General features: G+C 37.2%; 1 protein-coding gene across 3 annotated transcripts in view; it reads left to right on the forward strand.

Moving 5' to 3' along the window:
* The window catches only part of LOC146588600 (cyclin-Y), a 48,597-nt gene that overhangs the window by 29,580 nt on the left and 1,673 nt on the right, over window positions 1-17,344 (forward strand). The window contains exons 7-10 of one of the 3 annotated variants that reach the window (XM_085317666.1): window positions 6,171-6,337; window positions 11,043-11,205; window positions 16,259-16,317; window positions 16,615-16,962. In XM_085317666.1, coding sequence (XP_085173792.1) covers window positions 6,171-6,337; window positions 11,043-11,205; window positions 16,259-16,317; window positions 16,615-16,630 — 405 coding nt within the window. In that variant the 3' untranslated portion in view covers window positions 16,631-16,962. Of the gene's footprint in view, window positions 1-6,170; window positions 6,338-11,042; window positions 11,206-16,258; window positions 16,963-17,344 lie in introns of those variants that run through there. The other 2 variants (XM_085317665.1, XM_085317662.1) reach the window with 2 other exon arrangements.

The raw sequence follows: 17,344 nt of genomic DNA on the forward strand, positions 1-17,344 counted from the left end.
TGATCTCTCCCTGTTTCACCAGAGAAAACTACAATACTGCAGGTAGATCATAAAATAATTTTGGTTGGAAGGGACCTCCAGACATGGTCCTGTCTTCTGCTCACAGCAAGATTAGCAAGATCAGATTGCTCAGGTCCCTGTCCAGCTGAGTTTGAATTTCTCTGAAGATTGAGGTTTCACAACCTCTGTAGAAAACCTGTTCATTGCTTTACGGAGACATGTGAAAAAGAATTTTATGAGATATCAGGTACTTAAACTGCAACACCTGTGTGGTAAGAAGTGTCAGTAAGCTGTTGGAGGCTAATGTTGAACAGCTTCAAAATGAAGTAACAAATAGAAACAAAACTATTCTAGGATTCTTGTCATAAGATTTTGATATATGTAAGTGTTCCTTTGGATCATAAAACATTGAAATGAAATAATTGGACATTTTCATATTTGGAATATCTCCTTATGGAAGAAAAATCAGGAAAAAAAAAGTATTTAACTTTTCTTTCTATTTGAAATTACATTACATATATGTTATAGTATCTTCCAAGATGGAGAAAATGAAATTCTGCTTAATATTCGTTGAATATTGTGATTACTATGAAAAAGTCCAAGATGGATTGATGCAACTGCATATAATCATGGGGATTACTTCTGGCTCAGCATTGTCCCTGATGGAGCAGAACTGCTGGAGCTTGAATGCTGTTGCAGATCTGGTCAGCCCTGTGCCACATTACAGTTCAGTTATGTGGCACATAACAGTTATCAGAATAAATAAGCCCTCTGGGGCTAGTGGTGATAATGTATGGCTGAATGCTTCTCCACCATGCAATTACAAGTCCCAGACCTGAGAACTAAGATCAGAGGAACCCAGAGTAGCTCWGCATGGAGTCATTTCAGGTCTGGCAAACATATTAGCTCAAGGTACATGCTGAACCAAATCAGTTCTGCAGCTCTGCTGGATCTGAAGTGGTTTTGGAAGCCATTCAACTACATTCCTGTGGTGTATACCTGAGCTAATGAACCTTTTCAGACTTCAAGTCAATTTGGGATTATCTATACCTGTGGAGTGGTGATTTTATTTAATTAATAAAATTAAATTCTTTCTAATTCAGATAGATGAATTCTTAACACAGCCAAATCGTCTGTTTGATTTCACTTGTGATTAAATAATAATTTGCTAATATTCCAAGTATGAAGGTAAGTCACTGCAAAATCTTGATGTGAGGTTATGGGAAGAGATGGAAAAGAGAAATTAAATATTGATATTCTGAAATCTTAACTTATGCAACACATCTTCTGAAACATGCACAATATTTTAAAATGTCTCCAGTGAGGTTCAGATGTCATTCATGAACTCTACTTAGGCTCTCACTCACACAAAATCTTGTGGTTCCTTCCCAAACATGGTAGAGACTAGTATTGGAGTCATCAAGCTCTGAGGTATTGAGATTTTAAATGGAAATGTATTGGTGGACTGATGTCCATTATTTTTCCACAGCAGAACTGCATTTTCATTTCAGTTAGGAATTGAAGTACATAACAAGTGAATTTTGAAGACTGTAGTGTTGTTGGTATCAACTGTGAGTTATACTTGTTCTTTTCAGGCTGACGAGAAAGTAGAATTATATGCTACTTGACTGAAGCCACTTTGAGTTCCTGCTCATTTCACATCAATAATCTCAATCCTTTATTTAGATAGATTTGATATAGATGATATTTAAATAGAATATCATTCTATAAAAATCATAAAGCATAGAATTATAGGGATGATAATATAATTAAGTGTCTTAAAGATGGCTCTTGGAAGCTGTCAACATATTTGAGGAGAAATAGGTTTTGAATTCAGTCAGAATAAACCTGTTCTCTTTCTGAAATTCAGTTCTTGAATATTTATTAGGTATAAGTATTCCGGGGGATTGCCCAAAAAACTTACTTTCAGAAGAGGCACTGAATTAAACAGAAAAATAAAGTAACATTAGTATGACAGTTTTAATTTGTTTTAAGCTTTGTTCCATTCCCAAGCATGGATCCAACTGTTAAAAGTGGGTGGAGGCAAATCATGGCATTTATTTTAATTTCTCTATTGCAGATATTAGGAACTCTTTTTATATTTTATTAGTTCTGATTCTGTAACAGAATACATACTGAAATAATCAAGAGAAGATGAAGTTTTTAGACTTTTTAAAACGATGGTATTATTTCTTTTTTTTCCTTTTTTTTCCTACTTTTTGAGATACAGGTGTATTTCTTTGTGTTCTGAGATATAAGTTATAATACTCTTTTCCCAAGTGACCTTTTAAAATTCAGCTTTGTTACTTGACTTTAGACCAGCTAGTTCTAAAGAAAATGTAGATGATATTTTGCTTTTGAAAACTAAGCCAGGGAAATTCATAACAACACCTGAATATATTGAAGTGCATAGTACGTACTCCCAASTCTGCTTGATTCAAGACCTATATTTAATAAATATTTCAGAAACTGTGTTTAAGACACTCTTCTGTATGTAGAGACTTAGTTGCATAACTAAGGAGAATACAAATGGCATTTACATATGTCACAGTTTCCATTACCAGGTCAACATTTGCAGTGTTTTTGTGAGGTAGAGTGTGTCTGCCTGTGTGTGTGGGAAGACTCGCTTGCTTCTGCCAGCAAGAGCAGGTGGTGCTCTCCCACCAGCCACGAGTTTGTTTAGGATGAGTAGTGTAGTGACGAACCACCCACCAGCCTTCCCCTTCAAACGGGCTGAAGGCCAGGTGGCCCTTCTCCAAATTTTGTACTGATTCAGCACATTTTTGAAGCAGCTAGAAGCATCCYCCTTTTCTTGCAGGCTATTGCAAGCGTGGCAGACTTAGTCTTTCCTTTTTATTCTTTAATGTGCCATGAAGGTCAAAATCTTAGTCCTCAGGCAGTCCCAGTGGCCAGGACCTAGTTACATTGAAATGCACCCRGATAAAAACAGTGATCAACAACTCCATTCTCAGGCACAATAAATTTTCTCACATTTGTAGAGAAGACAGAGCTCTCTTGCCTATGTGTGTACTGTTTTTATGAAGGTACTCTACTTACGTAGATGCTCCAGTTCAGGCTCAAATTCTCAGCCAAAGGGCTGAAGCCATTCAGTGGGGCAGAGCTCAAGTATGTACCAGCTTTTCTGCTACCTAAATTTCCTTGTCTGCAGATTCATCTGGTCTTCTCCAAACTACAGCTGGAGAGAGCTAGAAGGTAGATCGTGTGTGCAGCTGAGTGGGCATGACTGAAAGTTGAAGAACTAAACTAAYGTGGCAACATAGAAATGTCTTTGGGAGGCAGGTCCTAGGTTACAGTGAATTTTCACAGTATCTGTGGACCACGACAAAGTCTATGAAGCCTTGCTTCAAGGACAAGTCTTATTCTTTATCTGTCTTCTCTTACTTGAATACATAGACTTAAAACCCAAAACTATATTAGGTCAAAGCAAGTGAACAAAACAAAATGCTCTATCYTAAGGCATTTTCAGGAGAGGAACATGAAACCACAGTAAGTGCTTTTCTCCTGGTGATGAAATTTATCATCTTCATCTTCAATCCAGCATGCAGTGATGCTGGAGTTAGGCCCAAGCTATCACTAAGGACCTAAGAGTGATTAGTCGTATCCCTCAACATGCTTTTGGAAGATGCTCAAATGTCATGGTAATGCAGGTGGCCTTTTCAAGTTTCTGTCTCATTTTGAAAGCTGATTTCTCAAGCATTTGCAAATGGGAAGATAGTAGCAAGTTTACACTCCTCTTAATTAGATATGTAGCCTAAATAATTATTTCCTCCTCATTTTAGAGTGTTCTAGGGTTATTATAGCTCAAGGCCTGAGTTTACCTGTAATATGAACTGTTTTTATGTAGCTTTTCCCTTGCAGTATGATMTCAATCTGCTCTGACAGAGGTTAAGAGGTTTGCATTACTAGTAAAGGGTCAAATTCAGCACTAATGTAAAGCAAGTGAAGTTTCATATCTGTTGCCCTAATTTAACAGAGTGGCTTGATATAGTGGCTTATATAAACTTTATCCATATAAAGCTCCCTGCATTAGCACGGTGTATTTCTCTAAAAAGCCTTCTGTTTTCCTGGGTCARTGCCAGAGATTGTTGCTTACTCCTAATCCAAGGAGCAATTTTGTTTGTGAAGTGGGAAAAAAACATTCAAACCATTGTGACATTGGCAAGATCAATGAGATCTTGCTATTCATAATAATATTTCTATGCATTTTACATTTGCATATTTCTAGATAGCTCCAAACCCAAACCTTAAAATAAATATTTTCTAAATGTCTAAATGTTTTGTGGGTTTTCTTTCCTTTTTTTTTTTTTTAGTAATTATCCACAAATCAGTCATAGACTCATAGTCTCTTAATTTTTTTTTTAATACTACTTTAAAAATTTAACAGTATTTTAAATACGATATATTGTAAAGAATGCTTTCAGTTTCTTAGCAGCCAGGTTTAGAGCAGAAGTAAATTTCCTTCAGCATCCACAGATKAATATCTTTACATATTTAAAATACGCTGGGCCTTCAGAATGCTCAGCGATATTCTATTTATATACAAAATGGAGCCTTTCAGGCAGGTATAATATTTTGCACGTGTACTGTACTGTCATCGGAGCAGCTCGTGAAAACTGCCAGCTTCTGTCAGTCAATTCAGGATCTTGTAGGAGTGCTGGCAATCTAAATACCACTTAATTGCTTTTTATCACAATACAGTGAAGAGGATATTAAAAGAGCTATTATAAGATACAAAGAATAGATTATTCTTCAGTAAATGCAAACCTGTATTTTTACAGAGTAGCCTATCAAGACTAACTCTTGGTTTTAGTAAATGTGTCTGTTTTGTCACGTCGAAGCAGAGCYGGTTTCAAGCTGCGTGCCTTCGCGCACGCCCAGGGGTCCGTCGGCAAGAAACAGACTGCAGGACGGCTTGCTTCCCTGCCGCAAGTTTGTTTCTGAATCAGAGCAGAAATTACTAATTTAAGGAAAAGTAAACGCCTGCATCTCGTTTTCCATAAATCACTATCGAGAGAGTGYGGTGAAACCAATCTGGAACAACCTCCCTGTGGATTAAGATCTCAGGATAGCTTGGGAGAGGCAGTTGGCAGATGGAGGACAGGCATTTTTACATGTTTTACATAGGAAATTCTTCTAACATGTGACTGTGTTAGTGATAGTTACAGACACTGTAACCTGAGTTTTGTTTTCCTTAGGTGAGATCAGAAAGCAAAGAACAAATACTTTTTCATGAGCATTTTGAACCAAAATTACCTAATATTGTATGTATAGAGATTTTTTTTTCCTGTTTTTCCTGTTCCATGCCTTTTATACTGCAAAGTGTGTAAAGGGCAATTCATTTATTTGCTAGGCGTACTTGTGTACACATATTCAGATGTTTAACATTTTTTTCATAATTATAAACTTTTCTGTGAAACTTCAAATTATAAAACACTTGGTTGCTTTTTACTGTGATCTTGTTATCAAGTCCTTATTATGTATGTATCATAATTGTGAAAATTAATGACCAAAACAGTATTGTGTGTTTAATTGACCTTTATGTTTTTATAGACCCATAAAGGTAAATGGGCTTCAAAAGCCATTAATTATTATTGTTTATTATTGACTAACTAATATGGTCTAAGACGGGTAGACCTTTCAGGAAGCCCAAATCACGTAAGGTCTTTTGTGTGCTTGGATAAAATGCACATCACTACAGAAGAATTACAAGTGAGCAGGTCTGGGTTTTAGTGTTCTCTCCCCCTACACTTTCACTTTCCCCTTCCCCTCAAATCCTTACTGGCATGTATCCTGCATTCAGTTTTGGATATCTTAGCTCACATACTGATTATTTATTTATATTTTTATTTTAATAATTTATTTAAACTATCACTTGAATTCATTCTAATTGTGAATATATTAGCAACAGTTACAGACAGGAAAACCCAAGTTTTGTTTCTCGGAATATGATCAGAAAGCAAAGGCCAACTAAAACGTGAATATATTGCATCTAGTCTTGAGCTTGGCATAAATGTGTACATTTACACCCACAGCTTTTATATGAGAGCAGATAACTGTTTTCAAATTGTTTGATTAAGTTTATTAGAATATTTTTCGTTTGTCTTTAATAACAAGGTAGATTAAGTCTTCATTTTAATATATTTTCACAGGTATATCTTGAAAGACTTTTAACTTATGCAGAGATAGATATTTGTCCAGCAAACTGGAAACGAATTGTACTGGGTGCAATTCTGTTGGCATCCAAAGTCTGGGATGACCAAGCAGTGTGGAACGTGGATTACTGCCAGATCCTGAAGGATATCACCGTCGAAGACATGTGAGTTCAGTACATTTATTTTATTAATGAATGCTGAGATTTGTGTGCATGGGGGAGAAGGGAGGTTCCTTCGCAAATCATGTCACATCTGTACATCTGCATTGTATCTAAATATGATGGATGCTGGTGGGTTGCATTAGGTCTGTTTGAGAGTTGCTTGCGTAGAAAATGTGAATGTTTTTATTTCTGATTAAAATGTGTGTTACTGCTGGATGTTCACCCAGAGTGAGGAAARTGGATCTGCAGAACGCTTTAAACCTTTGACTTGACAAACAAAACCCAAGTCGAACAAGCCCGCGTGTGTTCCTTTCGGTAGTGTTTGCTGGCTTGTGTTAGTTCTGCGCACAGACAGTAGAGCAGTGTGTGAGGCAGGACAAGGATTTATTGTGATCCTAACGACCCGCAGGCCATCAGCCACTCTGCTGTCACTGCTGTTACTCAGAATAATGCTCTGGGAGCTTTTTCCATGTCTTGCCAAGTTTGTTTGCAAGATGTTTTTTTTTTTAATAATATTTTAACTTCCAAAGAGAAACTTCTATTTTGACAACTTCCCCCCCCCCTTTTTTTTACATCAGCATAGTTGTAAGAGGTTATATTGTAATAGCATGTACAGAGTTGTGCTATCTGCCAGGATACACCATAGTCATTTTAAGAGTATGTTGAAACAATAATAAAAGGATTAAAATGTGATAGGAGTAAACGTAATTAAGATCTTAATATTTACAAATACTAAAATGAATGCTCATTTCACTGAATAGGCGAGTGTTTTTTTCTGGTTTTTTTTAGTAGGTATTAAATGCAGCTGCTGAAGGGCCTATATTGTATCTCACCTGTGCATTCAGGGCTGGGTTAGGTACCGTTTGCACGCTCGGAGGTGCGCTTGTGTGAGTGCAGGGGTGCCTGAGAGTGGTATTGGAAGGGCTGAAGTTGGAGTTGCAGTACTTGGATGGGGCCAGATGCTGCTGCAGTCCACTGAAGCTTGTGTGCTTTGAGTCTCTTAGTAACTTTGAATTCTTTCTAAATCACACAGCATGTGCTATGTCAGTGCTGGCCTTCAACTTCATGGCCACATTATCAATTTACTGGTTCACCTCTTTTCTTATAAGAACTAATGTCAATAAAATAATTAAAAAGATATTTTAGTACAGTATCTGTGTATTTCAGAGCTCTTTTAAGCAGAGATACATATTTGTAATGGGAAATAGGTAGACTCATTCCTGCTTTAAATGATGCAAGTCTGGGTCCTAGCTACTGAAGAGAATTTGTTGCGTCCCTCCTCTGGAAGGAGGGAAGAGGACAAGAAGGAAGCAGATGAGAATAACTCTCTATACAGACAGCATATCCTTTAAATCTCATATTGCAACCTCAAAGCAGTGAAAAGCCAAGCATTTATGCTAAAGTGCCCCAATAGAGATTCTTACTAGTTCCCTGTTTGTCAGGCTTATAGCCGATCTAAAAATGATCGATTAGGGAAAGGTTGTGTGTTAAGAGTTAGCTGAGTGCTTTAAATTAAGTGTGCTCGTAGCTTTCTAGATAAGACTAATTTTATAAATTRTGAGTAGCTATCATTGCTTGAGTATTAGAGAGGTTGTCTCTAAATCTGTATCCACAAGCCATTTATAATGATGTCTTTGTGTCCTGAGCTAAAGAAAGAAACATGAAACCCTCATTACTGTGCTACTTTCATTAATTTGGGGAAAGACTCTCATTTCAAAATAGAGATGGGAAATACCACACTGCCATTTCAATATACACTTTGAAATATAAAGATTACTTTAATTTTTGAGGATGCTTGATGATATTTCTCTTTGAACAAAACACGACAGAATGAATTTTCTAATATAAAATGGGGGAGGGAGGGAGAGAAAGAAGCTGATGTAAGTCATGTAAGGCCCTTCTCATTTCTGTATGTTCCACACAGAACAATTTGGTAATACTTTCTTGACTATTTCCAGTGTTTCTTGAATGATTTTGCTAAGCTACTTTTCCCTTGATCTTTTTTCCTGTGTTTTGGTGTATTCAGTTGCAGGAAGGATCTTCCTCCATTCACTCCTTGTTTCAAGGAGAATCTAAAAGTGGCTTTCAAATGTTTCTGAAGCTGGTGCATCCGCTGAAGTAGAGTTCTGAAGAGCCTGAGACCCACTGACAGCTTTGACTGTGCTGTGTGACAGTATTGATCAAAGATGGTTGTAAATGTGAGATTTGAAATTGCTGATTCTCAGTGCTTTTTCTGGAGGCAGWTGAAGAGGTGCACTGCCATGGTGTGAAAAGAAACAAAAAAATAGATTACTGTTTTTGACAAACACATATGATGCTGATGTTTTTAACTAGTATTTGACACTAGTGTTAAAAATTGCACTTGAGCTGTAAAGAGCAGTTATTCACACGGCAGACCTGTGCTTGAGTGCCGACAGTAGCCCTCTTCCTGCACTTCATACTGTCCAGGCAGAACGAGGGGGAATCCTTACCCTCAAGGTTTTTAGCTTCTCAGCCTTTTCTTAAAGGTTTTACGGTTCTCATGAACTGCAAAAACAGCTCCCTTTGAGAGCCTGTGCTCGCTCTGTGCCTGGTGCTTGGTGGCTTTGTGTTTGGGGCTGCCTGCGGATCCTCCGGCAAAGAGCGCAGAGCGCCGTGGACCTGCTGATGCTTCGCCTCCCACTGCCAGTTTTCCAAAGGCTCTTCTCCTGTCCCTGTGGGTTTTTTTTTTCTTTTCCAGTAGTTGGGACAGTACAGTATTAAGATTTGAAGTGCCTAACTCTGCACCAGACAGAAGCTTTAATTATTTATGTTAAAATGAAGAAGGCAGAAAAAAATCTAGGTCAAAATCTTCAACTGTTGTGAGTCGTTAAGCGTGAGCACGTCTCGCAAGGCGCCTTTCAGAGCCTTGTCAGTCAGCAGCCATACGCTGAACTGTAGCTGGAAGCTACCAGAGGACGCAGGAGGRTTGAACTGTAGTATATACATGTAGCCATGTATATAGCATTACTTYGATTTTTTGTGTAAATTTGAGGCATGGTCATAGGAAAAAGTACTAGAATCATCCAGTGTGGATGTATCAGGGAAAGGGTRCTTGTTGGTTAAAGTACATTAGTTCATGTAAGAACTAGTGCGTGGGGTTTTTTTTGGTTGTTGTTTCTTCATTGGCTAAAGTTGRTCTGCTGATCTAATCCTAGAGTCTGAGAGCTGGGAAGGGTCCAGGTTGTGTACTGTTTCTGAAAGACTGGGGATGTTCCTTGATAGAGAGCCGATGTCTTTCCCCATTAAAACTGGCTTCATGTGATCAGTTAATACACACCTTTAGGCTAAGCTTGCAGAAGGTAGAATCTTGGAAAAATAGGACATTTAAAGATAATCTTCTGCATTTATTGATAGACTTGTTAAAATTTGAAATTTATTCATTTTTGGTTTTTTGGAAAGCTAGAATCTTCAGTAGCGTGAATGTGTGCCAAAAAGTTTTAGTCCATGAGTAGCTTTTGGATAGTCTTTCACTGTTAATATTTGTCATTATGTACACTTAGAGTTTTGGCAAAGAGAAAGTGAAGATAAGGACAGAAAATTATTATGAAGTGAGAATGATGGCCTTCTYGTAGTGAGGAAAAAATCACTCAGTGTTGAAAAAACACTTTACCAGTATTTTTCTTTGTTATCCCCGGATGCCAACTGACTCCACATTCCTTCCACACAYACACTACAGTCAACATGCAACCTGAATGCAGTATCAGAGGGAGTATGTACCTGCTGGTACAAAAGTAGTACAGTGCATATAAGATGCATGCTCTTCAGCAGACATAGGCAACATTTACTACTGGTTTATTTTTTAATTCTCAAATCTTGAAATCAATATTTTGGCCATATCATGTGTCCCTGCATAAATATTGTGTTGGATGTCTATGTACCATGCAATTAATGAAAGCTGCCAGTCTTCAATTTTGTTGATATACTTACTTCTTTATATACTTTTTAATTTACCAGCATAATAATGTATTGATATACTGAAGTTTTCACTGCGTAGTAACTCAGATATGGCCTCTTTGTCCCTATTCGATATTTTGATTAAAAATAAAAAACCAGTAAGCAGTGTGAATTTTGCATGCGTATGCTGGAGAGAAACTGCTTCATTCCGTTCATAAAGAAAGATAGAAGGCATGTCCCATAAATAGTTTTAAGTGATAGATTGTAAAGGCTGAAAAGAATAAATGATTTCTCCAGTAATTTATATGTTAGGGTAATTTGCAGTATTTCTGAGGTCTGCCTGGCAAAGTTGGGCTGTGTGTGTGTTTTCTGTGTGTATAGGCGTGAGTGCAGATCCCCCTGGTGGAGAAGCAGCATAAACTACTAGCAACTTTTTTTTGTTTTGTTTTGTTTTTTTGTTTTTGTTTTTGCTGCCAGCTTTCCTTCTTCCCCTTCTTCTAATTTATATTAGATAAATTGGTCAAAGTGCTCTCCTGCCAGCAGAAGGCTCAGCCTAGGTTTCACTGGCATTGCGGGATCAGCTGCAAGTTGCAGCATCTTTCCTGGTGCTCATTGACAGGAGCATGCCAAAAGAATTGGGCAATATAGGTCAAACCTCAGGCAAGTTTAGTTCTGCCYCTCAAGGATAAGACATGAGCTTGGTTTGTAACATTTGCAATTTAAAGTAAATTACATTCGGACGATGGTAGGCTGGATGGCTAAAGTATGTTTTCACATTTATCTTTTTCTACAGGAATGAGCTGGAACGCCAGTTTCTTGAGCTGTTGCAGTTCAATATTAACGTTCCCTCTAGTGTTTATGCCAAGTATTATTTTGATTTGCGTTCCCTGGCAGAAGCAAATAACCTGAGTTTTCCTCTGGAGCCCCTCAGCAGGGACAGAGCATATAAACTTGAGGTAAGATGCTTTCCCTTTAGATTGCTCAGAATTGAATATATTTGGAGATTTGGAATTATTGGGTTGTTTCTCACTTCTGTTCCTCATCTCTCCTGAAATACTGTCAYGGAAAGCTGGAATATCATATGCCCCAATTTCCGTAATTGTTTTGCTTGTGCTCATGGGRTTCATGGATGTGGGGATGGCTCTTTGGCTGAAGAAGCTTCCTCTTGCTTTTCATTTCCGTTCAGTTCTAGCTGTCTAAATTGGCCTTGGGAAACCACTCACAGTAYGCAGGAATGACTCTTATGCAGCCTGTTTTTTGTGTTCATTTGGTTTCTTAACACTGATTATCCATTTTAAAGGACAGATTATTAATTAGTATTTCTGAAAATAACTGTTCCATGTGTTTATGTGTTGCTGCTCTAGTTCACATGGATGCAAGTCTGTTACCTCCAGTGGTGTTGTTCTCAGTAATGGGGAAACAGAAGCGAGCATACAGCATTATTGAATAAATTACATACTTGAATATACACTACTGTGCCTAAGGCTGTATGTCAAATGTTTTAGACCTGTGAAATGCAGAGCACTATGAATTCTCTCTCTTATTAGTGGAATTTAAAGTCATCAGGCAATTGTGGGTGCTTTGCAAGACTGTACCTTTTTTCCCCCTCAACTTTCTGATACAAAGATTTTAAAATACAGGCATTATTACATGAACATTTTCCCTAATTTTGAAATTTGCGATTAGTTCCCGACTGTGCTAACATTGCGTATCCTTAATTTATATAACGGCTTTGTGCTGTAGGCTGTTTGTCTGTGGATTACAGTGGACTTTGCATGTTTTGAAACTCTTAGTGCKCCTGTAAAACCGGCAAGCAGTAGTATGTAAGTTTTCATGTGGGGAAATGATGTACAGGGCAATTAATTGAGTTGTTCATGACTGTAATGGGAATGGAGGTGTTTGGAAAGTGGTGGAAAAAGAATCAAAACTTATTTCACTGAAGCTATATTCCCCATTTCACTTAAAATATTCTTTCTAAATTTCCCAGATAGGTTTAATAAGAACATAACTTAATTCTATGTATGAAGAGCAATGTAAATTTATATCAAATTTGTTTCCATTACCGATTTAGAATAAAAAATATGAAACTCATTGGGATTGTAATCTTAAATGAAAAAAAAGGCAGCTGGCAAAGTTAGTAGATGGTGGATCTTAATTGAATATATTAAAGCTGAGCAAATTACTTTGTGAAGATAATTTAATACACAGTGTTTCCCAGCACTGACAGTTTGTATTGCACACAGGCTCTAACATTAAGTTACAAGTGAAGATAACAGAGATAGTTCCGAAAACCTTAGAAGAAAACAAAATAGGAAATGACTATACATACTTGGAGAATATTGGTGGTGATTCTGTACTAAGAAATAGAATACATATTTAAAAAGAAATAACAGAGCTTTTTGTTTTTAAAAAATATATTCTTAAAAATTTTCCCCTTTGAATTGTTCCATGCTGCTGGCAGCAAGTGACTCTAAAATAAGCTGGCTGGCCAAAGAGGATGTCTTTAGGGAAGAGAAAGACTCTCCCCAGTGAAAAMAACCTGGTCTACCAGCTCTTTGCCTCTATTCTGTGGCCAGAAGGAAGGGAACATGATGGGCATTTCCCGGCTCCCTGGCAGTACTTGGTTGCCTGAGTGTGCCCTTGAGGCTAGTAGGCAGCATAAGTTATTGCCTAATCCCTTCAGCATAGTTAAGCATTTAGCCTGCCAGCAGTTACCAAAGTGTCTTTGCAGTACTTCTCTAGGTCTGTCACATGCTTTTCAGCCCAGAGTTCTCAGTTTTCAAGTCGGTTGCCTTGMTTCCCAAGTGAGGTATATGAAGTACCATGTAGGATGTGCTATTTTTGGCACTGAGAGAAAAGYTGCAGTCCGTGATTACAGAGCGGAGACTAATAGTTAATGTATGCACGCAGTGGAACGATTTGCCGTGTCTGGTAAATTGAACGAGCTTTCTCTGTTCTGAGGTTCCAAGCAACTTCTTCAGACTTCTTTACGTTTTTCTCTCTTATGTAGAGAAATGGTTCTATTATAACAAATTTTTGCTACCTTTACTCTTTCATACTATCTTATGTACCTGAAGCAGGAGTATTAGATCTTTCATGGCAGAACCTGTATTGTGTTCTCCAAATATCGTAAGGTTGACATACCTGTGTTTGTTACAGAAGAGAAGATGAACGACAGGGTTAGTAAATACTCCCCCTTGTCAACTAGAAACACTGGACAAGCTCCACAAGCTTTGAGTTRTTACACAAGATTGTAGTGCTTTTTGTAAATGTCACTACTTTCTAGAGTTTCCACAGCAGAGTGTTTCTCCTGATTTAATGTTCCCACAATTGACAGTAAGAAGCAACTTTGTCTTATGATTAAGTGAAAGTAAATTTTTTTACCTTCCATCAACATGCAGCCTAAAAGTATCCCRAGTTTGTTGAGAGCACCCTTTGAACCTATGTGCTGTGCATTGATTAGTGTTTTCTTGATCCGAAAGAGCTATTTTCCCATAGATTGGACAGATGGAAAAGAGCAGAAAGAGGTGGAAGTTACAAGTAGAGAAGTGGTTTTACATCCTCCCAGCTCCCTGCTGTCCTAGTGATTGCTTAAAACCCTGTGCATTTTGTATGTTCGGAAGTCTCTTAGCTAAGAACTGAAAGGAGAGTGAATCTGACTTGTCTTTTTGTCAGTAGCCTGATGATTCTTCTTTCCACTCTCCAGAGATGAAGGAGAACCCCCATCATCACAGCTTCCAGCAGCCAGTTCTTGCTGCTTTTAGATGGCTAGAAAATGCATGTAGGTTTGGAGATTTTTCTTTTTCTTTCTTTTTCTTTTCTTTTTTTTTTTTTTTTTTTTTTTTTTTTTCCACACTTAGTTCTGTCTCCCCTTCTACATGCTCTCCGTTTTCCCCATTTTTGGAGTGTTGCAGTGCTCAAGGGGAGCACATTCATGCAGCACAGCAGTGACTCCAATTGTATACATCTAGAATGACAAAATATGTATGTATGCATATTTCTAGCTGACTGCAGATATTAAAATCAGGTCTGACAAAGTTGCATGTAATTGAATRGCAATGCAGTTTTTAATGCTTTATTTTGATTTCATACGAGAAATGGTCCCTTGAGAYAGTCAAAAAATATGGTTCCTTTTTCTAGCAATAAAAGGAACAGAAATGTTGGATGACAGAATGGTGTTGTAAGCTATTTGGATTTATTTTAACTGAAGGAAAATGCTACATATTTACATTTTTCTGCTTTTGTCTTGTTTGCCCATAAATTGCAAGGAGCTAAAGCTGACTTACTCAGTTGTCATACAAGCTCCAAATATCAATTTTGTGAATTGCTTGCAAATAATTATAATAATAATAACAATAAAACACTTTAAGTATGACTGATTAGATCACAGTCAGCGAATTTCACATATATATGAATAATCACCAGGGACTAGAGATGACAAATATTTAGTGCTAGCTCCAAGGAAAATTTCATTTTGTCTGGCCAAATACTCAGATAGAAATTTTCCTGGGAAATCAGCAATCTTGAAGTGATTATCTTACTGGCTGTGTGGCGCCTAGCATCATGAACCGATTTGGCAGCTGAAGGAAGCTGAGCTCCACCTCAGTTCACCTCTTTACCAAGACAGGCTTTATTCCATGTTCATCTGTTTGTTTATAAATCTGAAGCAATTTTAAAGGTTAAATAGGTTGAAGTCTACAAAGTGATAGGAATATTTGTGTTATTTTATTCTGTTGTTCTGTTCACATGCACCAAGAAAGAAAACGAGGTTCAACAGTCAATGAATGAAATTTAGTCTGCAACTAAAAAGCAGCMAATGGTGAACTTGCTCTCAATGGCAATGCCCAAGTTGTGTGCTTCTGGCGTATCTGCCTCTAGTCTTTGCAGTACTGTTATGTTTCCAGGACCGTTCGCTACCCCAGGTTGCTGTACTGTAAAACTAAAAGTCAAGAAAGAGAGCGATGATCAGTGGATTCAGGCTGTTTATTTATATTACCTTGTTTTATAATCAAACACATGTACAGTTAACATTTGTACAGTACTTTTATTAAACATCCTATCTTAAGACACCACTTAAAAGCATTCCTGAGAAAATAAAAATACTATTTTACTTCATCTTACTCCTAAATCTTTCTCTCTTAAGCTTTTTTTTTTTTAGTGTTTCTTAAAATGAGATTTCTCTACAGTTCTGCGTGTTTGATGCAAAGCATAGCCCAACAAAATGAACATTTACAGATATGCCATTTTGCGGTACAATAAATCTACTCTTACGCTGTGCATAACATACGTTTGTTCTAAACCTGGCTAAAGACAATGGAAGCATAACTCCAGTGTGGTGTAACAGCGCTCAGTATTTGAAAATCTTTAGGATAGAATAATTTTTTGATTCTCTGTTTAAAAGATCTTAAAAACTTACATGTATTTTAATGCTGTGCAAATGAAAGTGTTCCTGAATACAACTTCTGTTTCCCACTAGCAGCATATAGGATAACCCCATTGCCCTATTTATCAGCAGAGGAAAACAAACAATTGCAATACCTTAGCTTCCTAAGAAAGAAGGAAGGATGTTAAAAGCCATCCTCTTTCCAAACTCTCCAAATATATTTGCAGTTTCTGTAATAATTCTATTCAAGTTAATTTTTCACCAAGAAAGTGCTATATTTCAGTTAACTTACAGCGATGAGTAAGCAATATTGGCTGCCTTCACTAGATTTATGGCAGTTAACCTGAAAAAAAAAAAAAAAAGACTCTATTAAATTCTCCAAAAGTGACTGTGGTGAACAATGCAGAATCAGCATGTTTGTTCTTTCAAGGTTAATGCAACGAATAAAAAGGATTGAAGGAGAAATTCTTTGCAGGTTTTGCATAATAAAATGACCTTTTATAATTCTGCCTGTATCTAGAAATACATGTTTTATTTTATTTATTTATTTATTTATTTATTTATTTATATTACTTGTAGAGCTGTGGCCTCTGCAACTGAGGTTTCTTCATTCTTTCATCCTACAGGCCATTTCCCGCTTGTGTGAAGATAAATATAAGGACTTCAGGAAATCTGCAAAGAAACGGTCAGTCAGTGCTGACAATCTGACTGTGGTTAGATGGTCCCCTGCTATTATCTCCTAACAGAGGAGACTGGAATATTCCTATGGACGTACTGTTTCATCCATCCAATTTTTTGGGGGTAGGCTGGGTGGGGAAAAAAAACACTTTTTTTTTTTAATTTTTATTTTTAAATCTGTCAAGCTGCCTTTACAGTGCCTCCCCATTGTGTAGTACACAGGATTAAAATACCTAGTGGAAGGAGAAATCAGTGTTTGGGAAAGAAGATGGGCAACGATTTTTTTTCTCACTTTCACTAACAGCTTTACCACTTTGTGAGGCTACAGCAAATCAGGTGCTTGGAAGAAGAAACAAAAAATGAAGTAGAGGCAGAAAAAGGTTAAGAAATGTGCCATTTTTTAATACGCTGTACTCTTGAAGAGAAATGACTGCATGAAACAAACCACGTAGTCAGATGACTGTGCACTAGAGGAATGAAGTTGGGAGCATCCATCTGAAAGTTTTCTCTTAATACCTTTTTTACTTTTTGTTTTTGCATTCYTCATTGCTGCTTTCCAGGATAAATTCTTCCCCTTGCACAGCAGCAGATACGAAGTCTGTATTTACAGTAGCACAAGCCCCTGAATAAATAGTTTTGTTTTGTTTTTTCACTGCACTTTTTCCTGTGAGCTGTCTTACTAGCATTATTATTCATAATTATGATGCATATGTTATATTTGTTCTATGCCTTTTATTTTATTTCAAAAGAGATAACTTGACCATAGTGCTGAACCAAAAACATGTACAGGGATCAGAAGATCGTTCGTAATTTCATGGTGTGTTTTATTTATAGTATACTTGGGTGCGTGTGCCTTCCTAAGTTCTTGGAATCATTTATTTTTCCTTAAAATAAAGATACAGTTGTTGAAGTATTCAGATGATGATGATAAGACTTGGGCCAAATCTCTGAAATTTGCAACAGATCTTATGATCCTTTTGCAGATTTTTGTAGCGTTAGAAGTTCAGTAGGATGTAGGATTCATTTTGAGGGAG

Source organism: Rhea americana, unplaced genomic scaffold (genome assembly GCF_003343005.1).
Source record: "Rhea americana isolate MKP2758 unplaced genomic scaffold, rheAme1 scaffold_50, whole genome shotgun sequence".
NCBI lineage: Eukaryota > Metazoa > Chordata > Aves > Rheiformes > Rheidae > Rhea > Rhea americana.